A 17,278-nucleotide genomic window follows, 5' to 3' on the forward strand; every position below is an offset into this window, starting at 1 on the left:
AGTAGGCCTCGCCGAATCGGGCTAGGCCGCACCGGACCAAATTAGGCTGCACCAGACCAAACTAGGCCGCGCCAAATTGGGCTAGGCCGCACCGAATCAAAGTAGGCCTCGCCGAACCGGGCTAGGCCACACCAGACCAAACTAGGCTGCACCAGACCAGGCTAGGCCGGGCTAGGCTGTACTGGACCAAACTAGGCCGCAGCAGGCCCAGCTGCACTGTGTGTCCCAGTCCCTGCTGCCCCTCCGGGATAACGAGGACGTGGAGCTGTCTGGTGGTTCCCCTTCACTGCTGCTATGTCACCGTGCACATTTAATGATGGATTTTAGGGTTTCAGCCCCAGCTGGCTTCGTCTTGACCTGTTCAAGATTGGGATTTCACTGGGTGTGTCTCTTGCATGGGCGTTAAAAAGAATGATTCAGTTCGTGCTGAAGTGAGTTTAATAAATCTTAATTAAATGATCAAACCCCAAAACTCTCACTGTCTATGTTTAATTTTGGGTTTGCATGTTTAGCAAGTTCTTTTAACCCATCCTTAGCACTGGAGTCAGCCATTCAGCCCAGCTGGAGCGAGGCTTCCTGCATGCTGGGTTCCAATCACTGCCCAGACGTGGTGAGTTACCATAAGGAGGGCAAGTAATGTAGAACTCGGTGCTGGTGGTCCGTCTTGCTGTGTTTTGTGCACCACAAATGGTGAAAAGTGAAAAATTGCAAACTGACAAACCACAAGATGGGGCTGTTGTGATGGACTGCAGAAAAGTTACTTAGTAGTGAGGGTCTGCCCTTAGAGATAACTACTGACATTAGCACACCACTCTGAGCACTTCAAAGCAATGATGCTCCTGTTAGTAACTGCTCCCTAAGTTACACCAAGGCACCTTTCCCACCCTGTGGAACTCAAACACAAGACAGCAGAAGTGATTTGGGTTAGGATTTGAGTTGCTTGATACAGTGTTTGCTGTCTTTCCGTGGCTTAAGTCTTGATCTGATTTTATTTCCTCTAGGGCTTGTTGCTGGCTATTTGTTTTTTTGCTTTTCACCCTCTGTGCGTGTCTTATCCTTTCTCAAGTTAGAGGGCTTAACTCAGACTTGAAAAATACTAGATATTTGAACCAGGAGCTGCTGGCAGCCTTTCACTATGCTGTGACTCTTCAGGAGCCTCCATGCCATTTGTCATATTTATTACATCCGATGCCATCTGTTTTCCTGCACAGATTCAGGGCTTTATTACCACCATGGCTGGCCTGTGCAATAACTGAATGCAGGATGTATGCCGTAGTTATTTCCCTGTGGACGTCTGGGTAGGTCTGTGCAGACATTTCACATTTTGCAGCTTGAGGGAAAGCTATTGGCTTCCGTTCTCCCCTAGGAGCCATTCAGCCTGAGAGAGTGGTGAGGAAATGGGTAGAACAAGATGAAAATGGGCTTTTCATACAATCTGACTGTTTTAAAGGTCATTCCTCCCTATATTTTTTCATCTCTTTCTCTCTCTTTCTCTCATACATGAATTCATTAGTAGAAAGGAGATAGGCTCATTTATGGTCGTTGAAAAATGTTGACTCATGGGTCCGAAAAGACACAGAACACATGCAGGCTCTGTTCTCAGCCTTGCCACTGGCCTGCTAGCTGATAGAGCAAACAACTTCCCTTGTCACATGTGTGAAAGGAAGGGTACTCATACTGCTCTTTGAATATCACGTCTGAAATTGCACTGGGCAAAACCTGAACGCTTGTACTAGGTATTATTCCAAGCCCGTGGTAGCACTCTTGCTTCAGATCTTTTGTCTCTCTCAATCTTAAATTATTCATTGCTACCGTGAGCCTTTTGAAGAATGTGAACAATGAATTCTCTGTTTATGAAATGTCTTCACTGTGCCCTGCACCGTACATGCTAAGCAGATTTGCAACCCTTGTGTTTTTCCAATCTGATTTAGAAATCCTCTCGTGGCACAGCTGGGAAATCATTCCAGGATGCGCTCGAAGAGAAGTTTCACTAGCAGTCACTTAGAAGGTTTTCACAGTTTGTTCTCTTCCTCCCAGGAAAGTGGCTGTCCAAACAGAGGTGCTCCTGGGCTTTGCAGTTCTGTTAAAATAGAAATTGATCTGTCAGCTGAAGCGCTTTTGAAATTGATTTAATGTTTTTTATTACATCGCACAGTTTTCAAAAATATTTCGGTGCCTGACATTCAGAAATGAAAAGGACCGTTTTCAGGTTTGACAGACAGTTTTCTTTTTTTGTTTTTTTTACTTACAATTCAGAACCTGGGTAAGTTAGTTTATAATCAGCTTAGATAAGGAACAAATCAGGCTGCAGGCTGATGGCAGGGCCTATTTTTAACATTCCCCTCCTCACCTGGCACATCAGCTTTAATTTTTTCTTCGCTGTGAGAGCTCAACAGATGGAATAAATAACAACAAACAAAACAGATGTCACCTTCAGCACTACAGCTAAGCAAATAAAATGACTCAAGAAGAATCTAGCTGAAGTCATTCCTGGTAAGGAGCAGCACAGCTGCCCAGTGCTTCGTGTGGAGAGTGGGTTTCCCAAGTGATGCTAAGTCCTCCCCTATTGCTGCCTCCAGGTGAAGGGAGGTGAACTTCCCTGCAGTTAGGAAACACCAAGCATGGAACGCAGCCAGTTGGAACATACCAGGGGAATGGCCAGCATTCAACCCTTTGGGTGAAACAGGCATGGTACAGAGCACAAGAAGCAAAGTGAGTTCCCTTGCTGTGTCTGGCCACTGTGTCCGTGGGAGATCTGGAAGGCAGTCCAGAGAAAACACACCTCGTGGAAGGAATGAGGAGAAGCACATGGCTGGAGAATGCCCAGGAAGCAGAGTGTGTCCCTTCAGGAACAGATGGGACTAGCTTGCGTGCAGAAATGTGCCTGCTGTTGTTTGTTCCCTGCTGTATTGCAGGAATAAATGACTCTTGTGCCACTTCATAAATAAACAGGATTATACTGGAGATAGTGGCTCCCTTTTTCATTTCCTCCTTTCCAAAACATCATAAGGAAGCTAGGATTTTGCATAATTAATAAACCTTTCAGCAATTAGGCCTGAAAAGACCCTTTGTATCTCAAAGCAGGGCAGTGAGAGATGTGCAGCTGAAGATTCATCCAGGACCTGAGGAACCAAATCTGTGCTCATGGAAGTGAGACACAGGCTGTGACCCTCAGGCTGATTTCTCAATTTCACCTTGCCTTGCTGTTCTTCAGGGTGTGTCAATGGTAAGGACAGAACAAGGTGTTCTTTGGCTGTGAGGGTTTGTGCTCTTAGTATGGATGCTGCACCTTACTTGTGAGCTGCGCTCAAGTGCAGACTGGTTAGGGGAATTTTTATCGCTAGATGTTCATGAGGTGAAGCTCCTGAGACTTCTGAATGCTGGATAGGTTTAACAAGAAGAGCCGTAGAAAAATAATGAAGTGGTAAGAGAATCAACTAGTAATTGTAATAGCTAGGAGAACTGCATAACAAATGTGGATGGTGCCGAGCTGTTTTTAAAACTCCTTACTTGTTTCATAAGGCTTCCTTTTTGCTGGTATTTGAAATCAATACCAATTTTCTCACACCTCTCTTCAATCCACTTGAGTCTTCAAGCCTACACTTCAGCGCTGATTACGTGTGGCAGACTGCAAATGGTCCCAGGATGTCTCACTTTGTACAAACAGTATTTGACAGTCCTGAGCCTGAGGAGGGAAGGTACTGGGAGAACTGGGAGGCTTCCTGAACGAGCCTTCCTTGAATTCAAACACCACAAACACGGCTTGAGCAGTCTCTCAGCCCTTTCCTAGTGCAGAATTTCTCTAGGAAGTAGCACCAAATGGAAGATAGGACTCCTGGATTGCTTTCCTGCTGTGCTGAGCTCTGCCTTCTGGTAAGACCTGTGCACCTCCTGGAAGAAAGTTTTCTTCCTCCTGCACAAGTGAATTCATCTGAAAGGTGATACAAATGCAGAGATAGCAGTGATTTCTTAAATAACATTCATCAAATCAGGGAGGTAGAATAAGTGATCATTACTCTGCCCTCAGCACAAGAGTACATCAGTGTGCTCTGCAGACAATAACAGTGGCGAGCGCAGAGAACAGAAGGTTTCTAAGCTATATAGTGATTATTATCAATTACTATAAGGCATTTTAATCTAGAGAGAAAACGTAGAAAATGAATCACGGGCAGAATAATAATTTCAGTTTGAAAGAGACCATCTTGCCCTGGGAATGTATGGTTTGAGTGTGGCTCCTGGGTGCTGTGTGCTAAATCACTTGTGAGGCAGATGTAAGTGATTGGCTGGCACAGAAAGCAGCTTCAGAAGCCACACTGTAAACAGAGCAGTGCTGCGAGGCTCTGAGGAAGGCACTGCGTGCATTGGAGCACTGTGACAGCGGGGAGCAGAGAGCACTGAGACCACACACTGCTCCCATCTCTGCTTCCATCTCTGCCTGCTGTGGGCAAGGACTCCATCAAGGCAGAGGGGAGGGCAGCTCTGCTTCATTATCATCCCCGGGCACTTTGTTTGGATGAGAGTTGAGAAGGAATATTTCCATGGGTACGGGATGAGAAGCACGGAAAGGTGATTTAAAGTCGACGACCTGTCTGGAGGTGCTGGTGTTGCTGGCAAACAGCAGTGCTAAGAGTTGGAGGAGGAAGATGAAGCCAGGTGCTCTCCTGAACCGAGCTACCTATCAAAGCTGAGAGCAACTGGTGGGGACCTCTTGGAGTCGGACTCCTGGAAAGAACAACGGGAATTCAGGGGTGCCATGGATTCAGAAGCAGAACTATAGCTGTTGCCAAGCTGCCTTAAAACTGAGATCAGGACACTACTGGAAAACAACCTAAGAAGGAACAATTTGTCCTGGGAAAGCAGGTGGCCAAAAGATCATTCCTTCCTTGCTCCATTACGCTCTCTGGCTGTGTTCTTGTCCATATGTGCAAGGGCTAGGAAAAGCCTAGGCAGATCTGTGGCCAAAACAAAAGAAACCACTTTGATCAGCAGCATTCTTGCAACATGGCTGACCAGGAGACCGAGGACTTAGCAGCAGAAAGCCTCTTGGCCAAGTCTAAGATGCATCCCAGTCTCCCACCGTATGACATGGATGACCAGCTCCTTCCCCGGGAGCCACGGAGCACCTGCGGCTGCTGGGCATGGGCTCTGCTGATAGCCACCATGAACCTCTTAGTCTTTTTCATCAACTTGCTCCTGATGCTTGTTATCTTCACCATCGTGTTGCTTCCCACCATTGTGGTCGTCTACTTTGGCTTCCAGTGCCACTCTCGGGTAAGTAAGTTTGCTCCATTTGGAATGGAAGTTTGAGTAGGGAAAACTAAAGGGCAAAAGAGCTCTGGTGGTGTTTGCTACTTTCCATTTAAGTAACCTTTCCCCAGTGATTGACATATTTGATCTTCCTAAAAAATAATTCAGCGTTAATAAAGCCTAGCAGTATCTGTAATCCCTCTTATGCCTGTATACAGATTCAGATGTTTCTGTACAGTTTCTCACTTGTAACTAGTAAATTTGCTTGGTCAGGAAGGGCTCTGGCTGTGCCTGCTCCATGTTGTTGCTATCCTCTGAATTTCATTATTCCAAGAATACCTATGAATTTCCTCTTATGTTTCCATAAATATGGTTGGAATCTGTTGATTAAGTGGATGGCAAGAAACAATTTCACCAGCAGTAGCTCTTAGAGCAGCTCCATCTGGTTTCTCTTGCAGGTTACCCAGTGTTAGGAGGGTTCTCTTCCTGCTTTGGGGAGGGAAAAAACAAACCCTGCAATACTTCCTCCCAGGAGGGAGAACAGGCTCCAAAAATAGATGCTGTTGGCCACCCCATTCCACAAAATTGGAACAAAGGGAAGACTTTGAATCTTCTCAAAATTACATATTTACCTGAGAAACATAAAAGGAGAAGTTTGTTGTTGTTTTTTTTTTTTCCCCCACCCTTCTTAATGAAATCTGTGCATCCCATCTAGTCAGCCAAATCCTTGGGACCTCTGAGTGAGCAGATCCTGGAGTGAGAGGTAATGTTTCAGCACACAGACCCTCGGTCTTCGCAAAGAGACAATTGGGATCACTGGCCTTTTGGAAGACCCCAAACTACCCCTTGTACACGCAGGGCTCTGCTTGATGGCTTTGGGCTCTGAGGAGCAGCAAAAGGTTTTTGAGTAAAGCAGAGTACATCAGTCCTGAAAGCAAGTGCTGTTAGCTGCAAGGAGTCTTTTAACTCAGACTCATCTTTTAATAGATGTAGATGGGGAATGCTGCAGGAAGGCTTGACAAGAGCAGCCCTTTGTCCTCAGGCTATTGCTGTTCTCTGCCTTCCTCGTAGCCAGAGGCTGATTTCTGCACTGCAGAGCCATTAGATGGATTTATTTATTTTTTTGAATGTGATTGTGCTGCTTCTACTGCAGAAAGCATATAGAGAAAAGAAAGGAGGCTGGGGGGGTGAGGGGGGGTGAGGGCTGCCCATGTCATTTGTTAGCACAGAACCAGTGAGTGGCTTGGCCTCATGCTGCTGCTGCCAGCAGGAAAGCAGGGCTGTAAGCCCCAGAACCAGCACTGTGCTGAGTGCCCTACAGCAGCACGGGGTGAGCAGGACCTCTCAGCAGGTGTTGAAGTGCTGAGAGATCCAAATATGTACACGGTGGTGTGTAGAAGATGGAGCACAGAGTAGGCTTAGGAATCTGCAGCCCACCAATCTGTCTGCAGGACCCAACATTTCTGCTGCATTTGATTTACTTAGCTGTAATTACCAGCATGTTGTGCCACCCACATTGGTGCAGCAGCGGGAGGCCTTTTTGTTTGGTTCCCAGATATCAAATGCTAAGGCGTGCTATTATGGATAACTTAATAAAGATGGTTTCCTGCTTCAGGAGCAGTGTGGCACTCTTGTCTCACGGCGATGCCCGAGTAATTGAAAGCCTGATTAAAGTGTTGTCAGTCATATCATGTCGCTTGAGGACTGCAGAGGGAAGAGCAGCCGTGCCTCATTGGGAAGGCACTGAAACCCAGGGCTGCTTTGGTCCCTGCCCCTATCCACCAGCTGCTCTGTGACAAACTCCCTGTGTTCCCACAGGTGCTGCACTCCACTGCCCGCTACTGCAGAACCATCCTGGATGACAACAGCTCCTCGGCCCTCATCATCCTGGGCTTCGTCATCATGTCGCCCCTCATCGTGGTGGCCATGGCCACCTACTGCAGCCTGGCCAGGCGCCTTCGCCTCCTCATGTGCTTCCAGCCGTGCAGCCGGGCCCTGTACAAGGGTGTGAAGTGGCGCTGGTATGAGGAGGGCGGTCTGTGCGGCTGTGCCAGGGGCTGCAGCCCCCATGTCAAGGCCTGGGTCTGAGCCAGAGGCCCCATCCCACCCAGCGTGCCCTTCTCCCTTATCCTCACTCTCCCCGCTGCCTCCCAGCATCACCCTGAGACCTCTGCGGAGCAGTGCTCATTGTGAGCAGGAGAAGTGTCATGAGCCACCTCCTATAGCTTTGTCTATATCATAGTAGATTGCTGCTCACCACCAGGGAGAGATTGTCAGTGCAGCTCCTTGGTGTTAAAAACAACATGCAGCAGAATTCCTCCAGGACCTGCTGTGCTCATGGCAGCTCTATTTCCAGTCTTGACAGCATGGTCACAGAGGTCTCCTTGGGTTTAGCTGCTGCTGGGAAAGCATCCAGCCATAAGGAAGCAGCTGGGGTTTCTCAGTGCTGGGCAGCCCCAACCTCTGTAGGTCACTGCTTCTGCAGTGCTAGAGATCTGCAGAGTTCCTACGCACCAGATGTTCTTCCCCAGTTAACAAACCCTCTTTCCCATAGCCTATAGCAGTGCTATGCTTGTTTTCCTGTCCCCGAGCCAGGTTGTTGGGCTGGCTGCAGATATACGCCATTCTTTGGGTCTGTCCCCTTCCAGCTGCTGATCTGAAGTGTGCTTGTCTGGTGATAGCTGGTGGGTATTAACCTGCAAATCATTCTTTGTCCTTTGCTGTGGTTTCGTTCAGCTCCGTTTTAAGGCTCCTTGCAGGACGAGCTGGAGATCTCCAGTGGCCTCAGGGTCACTGCAGGCTCTTCCAGGGCTGGGTAAGAGATTTCAGAGACAGTGCCTTGTTCTGAGACACCTGGATGTAGCATGAGTGCTGCACAATCCGAAGAGTGGATGTGAGAAGGTATGGCAGCTGGGTGTAAGCGTGTGATGCTCCAGGTGGTCCTGCTGGAGTAGGTTTGGACCAGATGATCTCCAGAGGTCATCCCCAGCCGTGTTGTGATGTTTCCCTTTAAGCCCTGATGGTTTCAGGCACGGCATCAGTGGGGCTGTGTGCTGCTGACTGCTGCAAGCTCCGTGCTCCCCCCGCTGCTCTTCCTGTCTGCCAACTATTGCCATTGCTATGTCTGAATAAAGATCATGCCGAATCTCCACTGGAGGAGTTTCTGTTCTGTCTCATAGTACAGGCTGCACCGGAATCAGCTGGCTGCAGCTCATTGCAAACTCTTGTTCTATCCTCAAATAATCAGTGATAGCTACAGATGAAAGTGGATTGGATTGTAGCACGGGCTGGTACTCAGCCCAGCCACCAAACAGATGGGGACAGGGAAAGCTGGATGTGAATCAAAGCTGGAGCTTTGAGCAGTTAGAGCCATTGGTTGGGGCTTTGGCCATTGTGTCGTTTTGCGATGGTAAGAGGCTGAACTCTGGACTCCAGCAGAGCTCTGTGCTGTTGGCCAGCAGTGTAATATATCAGCTTTGCTGGCTCCCTCTGAATGTACAACTGAGTGTTCTGCCAGCCCTTGTCACCATTTAGCCCATTCTGGCAGCTGAAGCAAACCAGTCCCAGCTAAATCACTTCCACAGTGCTTCAGGTGAAACTGCTCCGATATGTCTCATTTACAGCTCAAATTACTGCTGAATGCTTCTGTGTACTGAGTGAACAAGACTGCTCCAGCCCATAGCCTGAATGGTTGGAGGAACACAGATTTTTGCATTTTAAGGCTTTTTCTATTGTTACAGGACTCTGCAGGGTGGGAGCACAGACTAAACTGCCTTGCTTTTTTCCTGGTCTGACTTGCGACCTGAAATCACTTCCCAAGGTGCAGAACCTGACCAATAACTCTGCTGGAAGTCCCCTTACACAGCTCCATATGGTTGGTAGGGCATCTTGCAGAATATCATACAGTGTCTATGCATCAGAGAACTCCCTGGACTATAAAGGAAGAAACACCTGCGTTCTGTTTTCAGCTGGAGCCACTTCTCTGCATCACAGCAGATCTTGGGGTAAGCTCTACCTCAAGGAAGCCCTGGTGCAGCAAAGCATGACTACAGCACAGCAGTGAGACTGCAGACCTGAGATCTCTGTCCTTAGAACAGAGGCACCCTTGATGTCTTCTGCCTTGGGGCAGCTGTGCCAGCTGGGGACTGCGCCTGCAGGAGGCTGCTGTGTGTGTTGTGCATGTGCTCCTCAAACCCTCACATGGGCTTTGTTCCGGAGTTCAGCACAGCTGAGCCTGGCATCCTTCTGAAGAGGAAGGCAATTTTCTTGTTTTCTTTAAAATCAAGCCTCTGGTCTGATAAGAGGCTACAAGGATTTTGAGCCAGGAGTATTCGTTTTCTCAGCGTTAATTTCCAAGATAAAAAAATATATATATCCAGAAAGAGCTGAAGGTACCGACAGTGAGTACCAAGCAGGCAGCTTACCTTGAGCTGGATGTATCCCCAGCATGAATCACAGGAGACAGCTGCTTCGTGCCGGATTTATGGCAGGTAGCTATGAGCACAGTATAACTGTGAGTTCTCATCCTGTGAAGGTGAAGAGAGAAAACATTAATAACCCAACTCGTGCTGAAATGGGGCTGATACTTCAGAGATTCTGCTGTGCATCACCTGGTCCAGCTCTGCTCCTTGATGCCTTCGTGGAAGAGCTTTTCCCTTTCCCTGCAGGTGTGCATTGGTGCTTGCAGCTGGCTATAGGAGAAAAGCAGCAAAGGAGGCCAAGGGATGGACAGCAGAACCTGGGTTTCTGGCTGTGCTGCAAGAGAGGTGTCTGCTTTGTACCTGTAGGGTTTTGGGGTGAGGATGGGGATGGTATGAGGATTGTGGCTCAGCAATGCTGAGGTTTCTGGAATGCTCTGTCTAAGGGGAATTTGGGCATCTTTGGCTTGGGTTCCCTACTCCCAAGTTTGTTTGGAAGTGGGAATGTAGTCCTGTTGCTGTTGCAATGGGTGCTTTGGGGGGTGTTTGTGGATTACAACGTGGAAAGCAGGCAAACAGCAAAACCACGATTTGATTGCTAACAGAAGGGGCAGAAAAATAAAATCCAAAGGAATGGAGCCATCACAGCAAGGGGGCTCATTCTTCACAAATGTAACAACACACCAAGGGTGCTTGCAGGCTGCCGACAATGTTCTGTACCAAATTACTGGTGGGATCCATACTGACAGATGGATGAACCAGGGAGAGACGAGGGAAGCTCCTTTTTGTGGAAGTTTCCCCTTGTGCTGCTCTGGTCCATACAGCCCCACAGTGCTGGGCGGATCGTCTCACCCCTCTGTTCTGCATCCTAAGCAATCCTGCTGTGCGTGAGCGCTTACAGAAGCTTCATGTACAAATTACATGTGGATTTAATATGACAGAAGTGAATGCTAACAGCTTCCACAAGTGGCAGGAGGAAGAGCTGCTGCTGTCATGCAGGTCCTTAATTCCCATTCTCTGATTTATTCAGAGTGTAAGGGTTGGGGATGAATAAGCTCAAAGGCCTCCTGAAATAAAGAACAAATCCCAATCACACAAGCATGGCTCTGGTCACTGAGAACCAGATCCAATGGGAATTGCTGGCACTGGTACCCAGCAGGGCTCAGCTGCTCCTGGCAGAGCTGCAGTGCATTGCCAAGAGCTCAGGGCATCACTCTCAGTGTCACCTCTGCCAGATGGACTCCATGTGCCTCATCGTATGGGAGCTGCTGTTCACATGGAACCTGCTCCACTTCAGAACGGCGCTCGCCTATTGCTTAGGACCAACTGACCCATGTTCAACTGCTGCACTAAAGCCATTAATTCTGTTGCTGTGCATGGCCAGGTCATTACATGTAAATGAGTCTGGGCAGGCAGCACCCCTGCTGGTCAGTCCTGCACTTTTTTTGTTTTCTGGGCTATGACAGGATGGAGTGGATCAATCAGAATTGGATATTCAAGATCTAATTTGGAGTTTTTATTCTCCTGATCAACAGAGTGTGTTGATTTAGGAGTCTGGTCATTGTTTATTGAAAGGTTACAAACTTGGCCTATGGGAAGATGTAGAATTCTTCTTTCCTGTTAATATGCCAAGTTCATGCTCCAGTTTCTCAATACAGTCTTTTAAAAGTTGATTTTCACTTTCTGAAGTATTATTTCTTATATCCACATGATTTAAGGTGCTTAATAGTGGCCATACCACCATGGAGGCAGCCAGTTGTCTTTCTTCAGTGATGAGCACATCCTTGCCGAGTCCTTGAAAGTAATCCACCATGCGACATGGGGAGATATTGCCCATAACACGTAAAGGACCCCATTTTTCAACGATTACTGCTAACTCATAATAGGGGGATCCCACAAATCCTGGGATCTGCCCTGGAATCATTTTCTCTAGAGGAGTATTGTTCTCCCCCTTGACCCATTTATAGACGTTCCAAAGAAAAGACGTGATGTAAATTTTAGTATATTTGGCCTGCCTGGCTCACCAAGTGTATAACCAATGGATATTAAGATGTTATAATCACAAAAAAGAACAAGAGAGTTAGGCAAAGCAGACTAAGATAACAAGAGAGAATAAATGGAGGGCTTACCCGCATGCTAGGCTCACCCACAAAAAACACCAGCAGAGCAGATCTCCAAGTGAGATCCTTCCCTGCTGGTAGCCAGCTCTTAAATAGGTCTAGGACAGGTGAATTGCCTTCACCTGTGCTCCTCTGGCTGACTCACAGCTCGCCTCAGGTGATCAATCAGAGCTTCAGGCCGTGATCCAGCAGTTCCCATACACTCATTCTCCTGATCTCCTGAGATCTCTGTAGGTTAACTTGTTAGGGATCTGCATGGTAATACAATTCCGCTCAAATATATGCTGGATAGCTTCTTTTGCTCTCTTTATTTGTATTTCTGACTGCTTAATGGTAACTTGAGCGTCTTCAGGGAAATGTCCATTGTCCTCCTGCAATGCCCTCCGCTGTCTTGGAGCTAACTGGTCACCAGTGATGATTTCCAGCTTGGGAAAACTCTGAATGAAAGGAAACAATTAAGCAGTGGGTGCCTGCCAAAGGTTTGCACCCAGCAAGCTGATCCTGCAGCACAGGTCACGCTGCACCCTTATCCTGGGGAAGGTCCCTGGTGGAAGATGCTGTGCAGGTAAGGAAGCAAGCAGTGATGTAACCCAGCTGTCCCAGCACCAGTGTGCCCTGCAAACCAGTCCCTTACGTGGCAGTGAGCAGTGGGAGGCAGCTGGGAAGCTGTCTGTGTGTGTTTAAATGCGCCTCTGGGCACGCAGAGCTGCTGAAACACAGCAGAGCTCTGAGGCCATCTGTCAGGCACGCGTTGCTGAAGGGCTCTTTGTGGAAGAGCTGCAGAAGAATATGAAAATAAATAAATTACGTAGCCCTCAGAATCAATAGTAGCACAGAATGGCTGGAAGGGAGAGCGTGGCAGATGCTGCTAACTACTTCACAGTCCTCTTTGAGAGCTAGAGACTGCTGTCCAGAAAAAACTCTCAATCACTCAGAGGTCTGCAGGGGAAAAAGCACCAACTAAAAGAGAAGTGGAGAGCAGCACTGTTTCAGGGCTGGGGAGCAAGATTTCACTGTACAGCTGGCAGTCCTGACAAAGAGGGGGACCTGGGCGTCACCAATACAAGTGTTTCTGAGAAGCAAAGCTTTGCTTTGGGGAACTGACACCAGCAAATACTGCCCCATGTAACTCAGTGTTGCTGTTTTTCTGCTTGAGAAATAAAAGCCAAGCTCCCCAAACCCTAACCCTATGCATGGAGACAAGGGATTATGCACAAACCATGACGAGCCCAGACCATTTAGCACAGCTGGGTAAGGTCAGCATTTGTGTTTTCTTCTCCCCCCATGCCTTGTCCTCCCCCCAGCTCAGGCAGCCAGGAACAATGTGGACTTGTTCTGCAGCTCCCCAGGCAGTGCCAGGGGGAGCTTTGTAAAGGATTCTGCAGGAAAGCAGGAAAACTGGAGCTTGGGGATGTGTCTGTTGGGTTCGCTGCACCCAAAGCACATGGAAGGTAATGCAGATGGACTCGGTGGTGCTCTGCATCCTGACTGTGAGCCTGCAAAGTTCTCACATGGCCTCAGTCCAAGCCTGGGCTCAGCATGCCACCAGGGCTCTGACCCTAAAAGTGCTTGCTGAGCTCATTCCCTGCATTCTCCAGCCTTCAGGAGCTGCAGGAGGTGCCCAGCCACACAGCAAGCCATGCACAGGTGCTGCCTCTGTGACCCCATAACAGCAGAAGTGATGCTGAGCACAGGTTATTCCTCCTTCTCACCTGGAAGCACAGATCTGCTCCAGCTCATCCTCATCAGTAGGTTTAATATTCCAACAATGCGCTAAAATTGCCCTTTTGTCATCACATTTTTATCTGTGTGGCACCAAGCAGGCAGCTACGTATGTTAGAGCCTCTGGGGAGTGTTGCAATCCCACCAACATGTTAGTGACTGCTCTGCCCATCTGCACGGGCTGGCAGCTGCAGGGATTGTCGGTGCCAATAGATACCCAGATAACAGCTCCCCCAGCACCCCCCGTGTCTGTCTCCAGTGGCTGTAAAGGTGTGAGAACTTGCCCTGGGAGGATGCTAGTAGATAAGACACAGTGAAAACCGCAAGGAGATGGGGCTGGCAAAGCTAGGAGCTGAAGGAGCGGGTGGGAAGGGAGACCTGTGTTTGCAGGATGAAGCATGGGGACACAATTGGCTGCAGTGTGTGTCCCTGTGCTTGCGGAGGGATGCTCAGCAAAGCACTGGGAAGCACCACTGGGTCACACCAGAGAGCCCGATGTGCTTTGCCCCCTTGGACGGAGCAGGCAGGATGTGAAGGGCTGGACTTGCTTTTCAATGGCTTACATAAAACACAAGGAGAGATAAGGAGCAAAGAATAAATAAAAAAAAAACAACACATAAAGAGGCAGGCTGGGAAGCAGGAAGAGGTAGCACTGTCTGGTTCATCGCTCTGCATTCAGCAGCCGCCAGTTTCGATCGTGCCTGCACTCCTTGTCTCCCAAGCACGCAGTTGAGAGCTGAGGAAACCAAGCCCTGACCCCTAACCAGATGAGCAGGGGTAAAAATAGCAGTCAGGGGAGCAGACTTCCTCCCAGACACAAACCTCTTGCTGCTGAAGGCCACAAATCTGTGCTGCGTTCCGGCTGCTCACGCACCCAGGCTGCTTTGGCACAAGCTGGGAGGAGGGCTGGGGTCTGCCTGCCTTATGGGGACAGATGAAGAGCCTCCTCTGATGGCTGATCCACCTGCCTCCTTTGCTGCTCTGACTTTCTGCTACCTTGCATCTTTTAATTTGTTCAGCTTTAATGGCCTTTTGGTTTCTATTTTCGCTGTGGTTACCTTGGCCCCATGCTGGCTTCCAGCCCTTCCGTGCAGAAACCTCTTTTCAGCCCTCTGGATCCCTTTCCATCGCCTTCCTGGCTCACCCCCAAAGCTCTGTCTGCTGCCACTGAGAAGTAAACAATCCTTCCACTCGCAGCACCTTATCTCCTGTGTGAGCGTTCTTATCTCCTGCACAGAGCCTTGCATTTCTGCATTTGCTTTCTGGTCTCAGCTGTGCTACAGATGCTTAGAGGTCTGAAAATTCATAGGAGAATGGAGAGGAGACCTGTTGGTCCACAGCCCACAGAAGTTTTCAGTTCAGGTTTACAGAGAAGCAGTCCATCCAGCCTGCTGCTTTGCTTCCTACCAAACCAAATTCTTTATGATCTAAAACCCCGGAAAAGGTTTGATTCCAGTTAGGATCAGAGCTGTAACATGGTGAGGAAAAGATAACAGTTTTGCTGGGTTATCCAAGATGCATTATCACCTATAGCACTGCTCTTCGTGTTCCGTGCACCATCTTCATCTCTGAGAAGCCCACACAGGGAGGAGAGAGGAGACAGCTGCCCTGCAGGGATGCTCTGAGTGCCTTCCGCAGGGAAAGCAGCAGAGCAGCAATGTCCCTGGCATGTGCCTGGAGGCAGCATGGACACATGGGGTAGGGTCTGCACAACGGGCACACAACAGGGTGTGCAACTGGGGAATCACATGCCTGCAGCAGCACAGCAACAGCACCTGAGGCCACATCTGCCTGGAATGCTGGCTCCTGCCCTTCGTTCGGCCCCGATCCCATTTTTCAATGGGCAGCTTTGGCTGTCCTCATTTTTCAAGCACTAAGGCTGGAAAATGGCTGTGGAGATGGTGAGTATTGCCTCACTGCTTTTTCAGCTCAGTGCTGCAGCTGGGAAGGAGAGCAACAGCTGGAATGGCCAAGTTTTGTGTTGTCGGTAGCAACCAGGATTTGACTTACAAGTGCTTACAGAGTGGCAGATTTCCACAAGGATAACCTGTTTGAAAACCCTGCAGTGGGCTTCAGCTCCTCCCCAGCCTGAGCAATGCCTCTTTGATTCCTCTTTCCTCTCCTGATGGGAAGAAAGATGAGCAGTCACATATCTCAGCTCAGGATAAATGCATTACTTGGAGCTATTTGGTGCTGCTTCATGCATCTTCTGAAACAGATGGGGGTGAGACACTCTGTGAGGAAGGCTGGCCCTTGAGCAGGTAGTGGTGTAGAAGAGGAGGTGTGTTTGTTTGAAAAAGCTGAAAGAGTGAGTCAGGGAGATGGCCAACGCGCTTATTTCAAGGCAACTTGGTGCAAAATAGCTGCAGCACTTTGCAAATTCCCCATGTCCCACTTCCCATGCCCCAATCACACACTGTGGGAGACATCCAGTGCACGTGGGGGCAGAGCTTTGGGTCACTTGTTGCTAAAATGTATGGCATGTAAGATCTAACTGTAGAGCTAAAGGGTGTGCCCAGACCTGGGTAATGCTACAAAGGTGAAAAATCCAAACTGGAAAGTGCCAGCAGTGTACACTCATTACTGGCAGAGCTGAGCTGAGCTGAGCTTGCAGAGGGTTGCATGGCCAGGAAGGGCAGCCAGACTTGCATGTAGCTCTGGGTGCTGCTCCTTTGCTTGTGCTGCGCTGTGGGATGTGGGAGGTTTGCAGAGCATTCCCCAGCAGCTATTCAGGGGTTAAGGAGAGTTTCTATTAGGCATTGGAAATAGTATGGGGTGGAAGGGAGGTAGAACTGCCAACTGCCATGACTAATGCTGTGACATCAAGGTTGATGGAATATAACTTCTTAATGCCACCCATACCTACAAGAGTAATTAATTAGTGCAGGCAAACCCATGCAATCAACAGGTCTGAAAACAATTCATTTCTCTTCCCATTGTGAAGCAGACAGTGACAGAGCATTGCAGATGGCTACCAAATTGCCTCCAACCAAGTTTGTTTTCACATTTTCTGGGTCCGTTTCCAGCTGCAAGTGCTGGAAATAATTCCCCTGACCTAGATCCCAAAATATCCCGTTCAGCAGTGGGGAGCTGCCCATGCCTATGTGCCAGATGTTTGGAGGGGTTATGCAGTGTGCTGCACGGACAGCTCGCTAGGAAAGCTCAAACTGTACCTTCATCTGCCGGGGTCCTGGCCCCAGTCCCATCTCTGCTGGGGGTGGACAATGCAGGCTTCAGGAAATTTGGCAGTCAGCTTGGATGGATGTGGATGAAGTCGGCTCTGCAGTGAAAAATTGCTGAAGAAGGCTTGTTTTTGTAATTCTTGTGGGGAACTGCATGCCATCCCTTCTGTCCCTGCCCTGTCCTACCAGGAATGCTGACCCAGGGCTATGCAGCTGCCCATGTGCAGCAGCAGGGCTGGGATGCCAGTGGCCATAATCTCCCTTGCACAGTCTCACGCTCATACCAACGTGAGCCATGTGCCTTCCTGTGGAAAAGATGCTCCTCTGGGTTCCAGCTTGGGACCAGCCTTCTCAGAACAGCTGCAGGGAGGCATCCAGCCTGGCTTTGTACACAGAGAGGCTGCTGCTGGGAGCCTCCAAGGAGGGGTGGAGAGCAGACAGGACATCCCAGCTCGATAGCACCAGTGATCTCCAAGGAAAGCATTTGCTCTTTCATCCATGGGTCGGACATTACAGCACCCAGCTGTAGAACAACAGCCTCTTATCCCCAAAATAAATGGGAATTGTTCTGCTTGCTTTGCATGCATCA

The 17,278-nt window shown here is 48.9% G+C and overlaps 1 protein-coding gene and 1 long non-coding RNA gene across 3 annotated transcripts; one reads left to right on the forward strand and one right to left on the reverse strand.

Annotated features, from left to right (window-relative positions):
• Nucleotides 1–233: 233 nt before the first annotated feature.
• LOC122186498 lies at nt 234–17,278 on the reverse strand. 2 transcript variants are annotated; one of them, XR_006181139.1, is made up of 3 exons: nt 16,681–17,278; nt 9,672–9,773; nt 234–2,080 (listed from the first exon to the last, which is right to left on the reverse strand). It is a non-coding gene; the product is annotated as an uncharacterized LOC122186498 (long non-coding RNA). The 2 variants fall into 2 exon arrangements; XR_006181140.1 differs by lacking the exon at nt 16,681–17,278 and adding an exon at nt 9,858–10,000.
• On the forward strand, nt 4,341–8,398 carry TMEM88B (transmembrane protein 88B). The gene is made up of 2 exons (XM_042883237.1): nt 4,341–5,271; nt 7,066–8,398. The coding sequence occupies exons 1-2, from the start codon at nt 5,002–5,004 to the stop codon at nt 7,333–7,335; spliced, it is 540 nt and encodes a 179-aa protein (XP_042739171.1). The 5' UTR covers nt 4,341–5,001; the 3' UTR covers nt 7,336–8,398.

The sequence above is a fragment of the Lagopus leucura genome, unplaced genomic scaffold (genome assembly GCF_019238085.1).
Source record: "Lagopus leucura isolate 7727_CA_CO unplaced genomic scaffold, USGS_WTPT01 Super-Scaffold_100037, whole genome shotgun sequence".
Taxonomy (NCBI): Eukaryota; Metazoa; Chordata; class Aves; order Galliformes; family Phasianidae; genus Lagopus; species Lagopus leucura.

What these genes read in the sequence shown, in the direction of transcription:
- TMEM88B (XM_042883237.1), top strand. Translation starts at nt 5,002, where the DNA reads ATGGCTGACCAGGAGACCGAGGACTTAGCAGCAGAAAGCCTCTTGGCC. An exon ending in GCTTCCAGTGCCACTCTCGG is followed by an intron (nt 5,272 to 7,065) that starts GTAAGTAAGTTT and finishes GTGTTCCCACAG; the next exon opens with GTGCTGCACTCCACTGCCCG.